Source organism: Mastomys coucha, chromosome X, assembly GCF_008632895.1.
Source record: "Mastomys coucha isolate ucsf_1 chromosome X, UCSF_Mcou_1, whole genome shotgun sequence".
In the NCBI taxonomy this organism is placed as follows: domain Eukaryota; kingdom Metazoa; phylum Chordata; class Mammalia; order Rodentia; family Muridae; genus Mastomys; species Mastomys coucha.
In genome coordinates this window covers 133176794-133179808 of record NC_045030.1, presented here as the reverse complement: position 1 = coordinate 133179808, position 3015 = coordinate 133176794, and the positions used below count along the sequence as shown (strand labels likewise).

The 3015-nt window shown below is 36.6% G+C and overlaps 1 protein-coding gene across 7 annotated transcripts in view; it reads left to right on the top strand.

The window, feature by feature from the left end:
* Nup62cl (nucleoporin 62 C-terminal like) overlaps positions 1-3015 on the top strand; it is a 57938-nt gene that overhangs the window by 25196 nt on the left and 29727 nt on the right. For all 7 annotated transcript variants that reach the window (XM_031368707.1, XM_031368685.1, XM_031368663.1 and 4 more), the window contains one exon: positions 177-282. In XM_031368707.1, the coding sequence (XP_031224567.1) occupies positions 228-282 (55 nt within the window). In that variant the 5' untranslated portion in view covers positions 177-227. The remainder of the gene's footprint in view (positions 1-176; positions 283-3015) is intronic.

Below are 3015 nucleotides of genomic sequence, written 5' to 3'. Positions count from 1 at the left end.
GGCAGTTCTGAAGAGCATTTTCAACATAAGGCTTTTACTAATTTTTTTCCTTTAGGGCATTTCATTTGTAGTTCTTTCTTTTCCATTCTCTGTTTTTATTCTCCCCATGTCAATGAATCTTGTACTGGTGTTTTTCTTTTGGAGAATTACATTTTACTTATTACTCTGATTTTTAGGTCTACTCCAGGATCTACTCTGTGGACACCACTGAGACTTTGAGCACCAAGATGTTTCCTTCAGTGCCATATGTTCCTGCCTACATGGCTTCTCAGGAACTTTCATGTAAGTTTTACTCATTTTAAAAAAATTACTGTTATTTTGCAGGAGTCCACTTAACTCAGTATACCAATAAAAGCTATAGATTTCCTGTATCTTATAAATAATCACTATGTTTGAATTCATCTACCACTGTTGATATCAGTAGTAGCTTTGCATAAAGCTCATAATCATGGCTTTAGCTATGATCTTTATTATTATTATTATTATTATTATTATTATTATTATTATTATTATCATCATCATCATCATCATCATCATCATCATCATTATTATGGTCTTAGTTACCTTTAACTTGCTGTGGTAAGACACTATTTCCAAGGTAGCTTATAGAAAAAAGAGTCTATTAGGGTTTGCTTAGAGTTTCAGAAGGTTAGAGTCCATGAGCATCATGGCATGGAACATGGCAGTAGACAGGCAGGCATGACACTGAAGCAGTAGCTGGGAGCTTACATGTGATCCACAGCCACAAGGCAAAGAGAGCACCAATTGAAAATGGGATGGCCTTTTGATAAACTCAAAGCCCACTCCCAGTGACATACCTCGTCCAACTAGGCCACACCTCCTAATTCTTCTCAAACTATTCCACCAACTGAGAACCAAGTAGTCAATTATATAGGAGCCTATAGAGACTAATCTCATTCAGATCATCATAGTAAATATACCTTATAATGACATATTTTAGCATCTATTTCACTAACACTATGGTGTTTTAAGATAATTATAAAGAATAAGAAAGGAAGCTCTCCAAGTACACCTGAATAGAAGAAGTCTTTATTGTGTTTGTGACAAATTCAAAAGGATAATAAATGTTAGAATATTCCTATAGTGCATTTTTATGTACATACCCAACTGGGCATCAACTGATGCCCTTTATATTTTGTCTATTAGAAGTCTGAAATTCATTACTTCTTTTGGTTCTAACTGTAGTATCACTGCTATTTCAAATATGCCAGAACTAGTTTATGCCTTTAAAAATAGCATGGAAAATAAATTAAAAATATTGTACAAAAAAAGTTATAAAAAAGTAATCCTCACATTTTAATAAGATTCAAGATTCCTTTCCATTTAGGTTGGCAGATGTTACTAATATTGCTTCTGTAAGGTATCACTCAGCATCTCTGAAGAGATATTTTACTTTTTCTAGTTATTTATGTTTTGGCAAATGCTGAAGATGGTTGCTTTTTATCTTGTTTTGTTTTGTTTTTGTTTTGAGACAGGGTTTCTCTGTGTAGCTCTGGCTGTCCTGGAACTCACTCTGTAGACCAGGCTGGCCTCGATCTCAGAAATCCTCCCACCTCTGCTTCCCAAGTGCTGGGATTAAAGGCATGAGCCACCACTGCCCGGCCTGCTTTTTTTATTATAAAAAATCTGCATGCCTATATGTATGTACACATACATGCATGTATACATATAGCATTTCCTTAGGAAGACAATTTTGGCTTTTTTTCCTTCCAGATTTAATCCCATACCTATAAAACTTATATTAAATTATCTGCTTTCTGTAAGAAGGAGACAATTGTATCTGTTCTAGTTTGCTTTCTGTATCACTATGACAAAACACGGATGGACCAATAACAACTTGGGGAAGGCAAAGATTTGCTTGCAGGAGCTCAGAGCAGGAACCTGGAAGCAGGATCTGAAGCAGAACCACTGCTTACTCAGTTGCTCTCAGGCTCCTGTTCAGCTACATTTTTATACAACCCAGACTCACCTGCTGAGGGATGTCACTTCCCACTCTGGGCTAGGCTCTCCTTCATCAATTGCCAATAATGAAAATGCTGAAGCAGTCATACTTGCAGGCCACCCTCATGGAATCAGTTCCACAGTTGTGGTTTCCTCTTCCCAGATAGCTCTGCTTTGTTTTAAGTTGACAAAAAATCTGCCAAGCTTCATTTCCAGTCCTGAAATTTATCATCCCTCTTAGGTCTCTGTCTGTGTTTATCTGTCCAGGTCAGAAATTCAAGATATTAGAATTATTAGAAGATCTCCTCTAGACAAGATAGACTCTTTCCCTAGGAATCACTTTACTTTGTTTTTCTTGAATGTATAATTAATAGTGTTCTCAAGAAGAAAATCATGCTACCTGGCTATGCAGAACAGCACCTGGGATCCTATCAGCAAGCTCCCAATATTATTATTGATACTAACCCCAAGAATATTTTGTGATTGGACACAGTCTTCCGTGTGTTGCTCATTTCACTCTCACAAGGGCTAATACAAAAGATGCAATAGTACCATAAAATTCCCCCTGCCCAAAGGGACACTGAGTTTTAGGAAAATCTCCTGCAGACTTTGCATGGTGTCATTACCTCAGGGAAAGTGGAACTTAAGCAGCATTCATGTGGCATTCTTGGGGGTTGCCTACAGCAAGTATTGCATGCATTTCATTCAATTATTCCCCTTTGATCTAGATTTTTCAAGTTTCTCACTGTTTTTTTCTCCCTCCTTTTCTGACTTTGTAGTTTGTCTTGTTCCTAATTTTGATGTGTTTGTGACCCCTTTATTCTAAGCTATGTTCTTCAGCTGTCAATCTTTTCCCCTCCTGCTTAAAGTTGTTTTTTTCTCCCCATTTTTGACATAGTTTTTACTTTCTGTTTATGTTTCATCTGGTTCCAAGTTTATGTCTGTGTTCCTATATTTCTACATAGAGTTTGATTGTCTCATGTCACTCAATTGTTGTGAATGAGATTCTGATCTATCCTTCTATCCTATGTCTAACGAGAGCTTTTTTTTTTT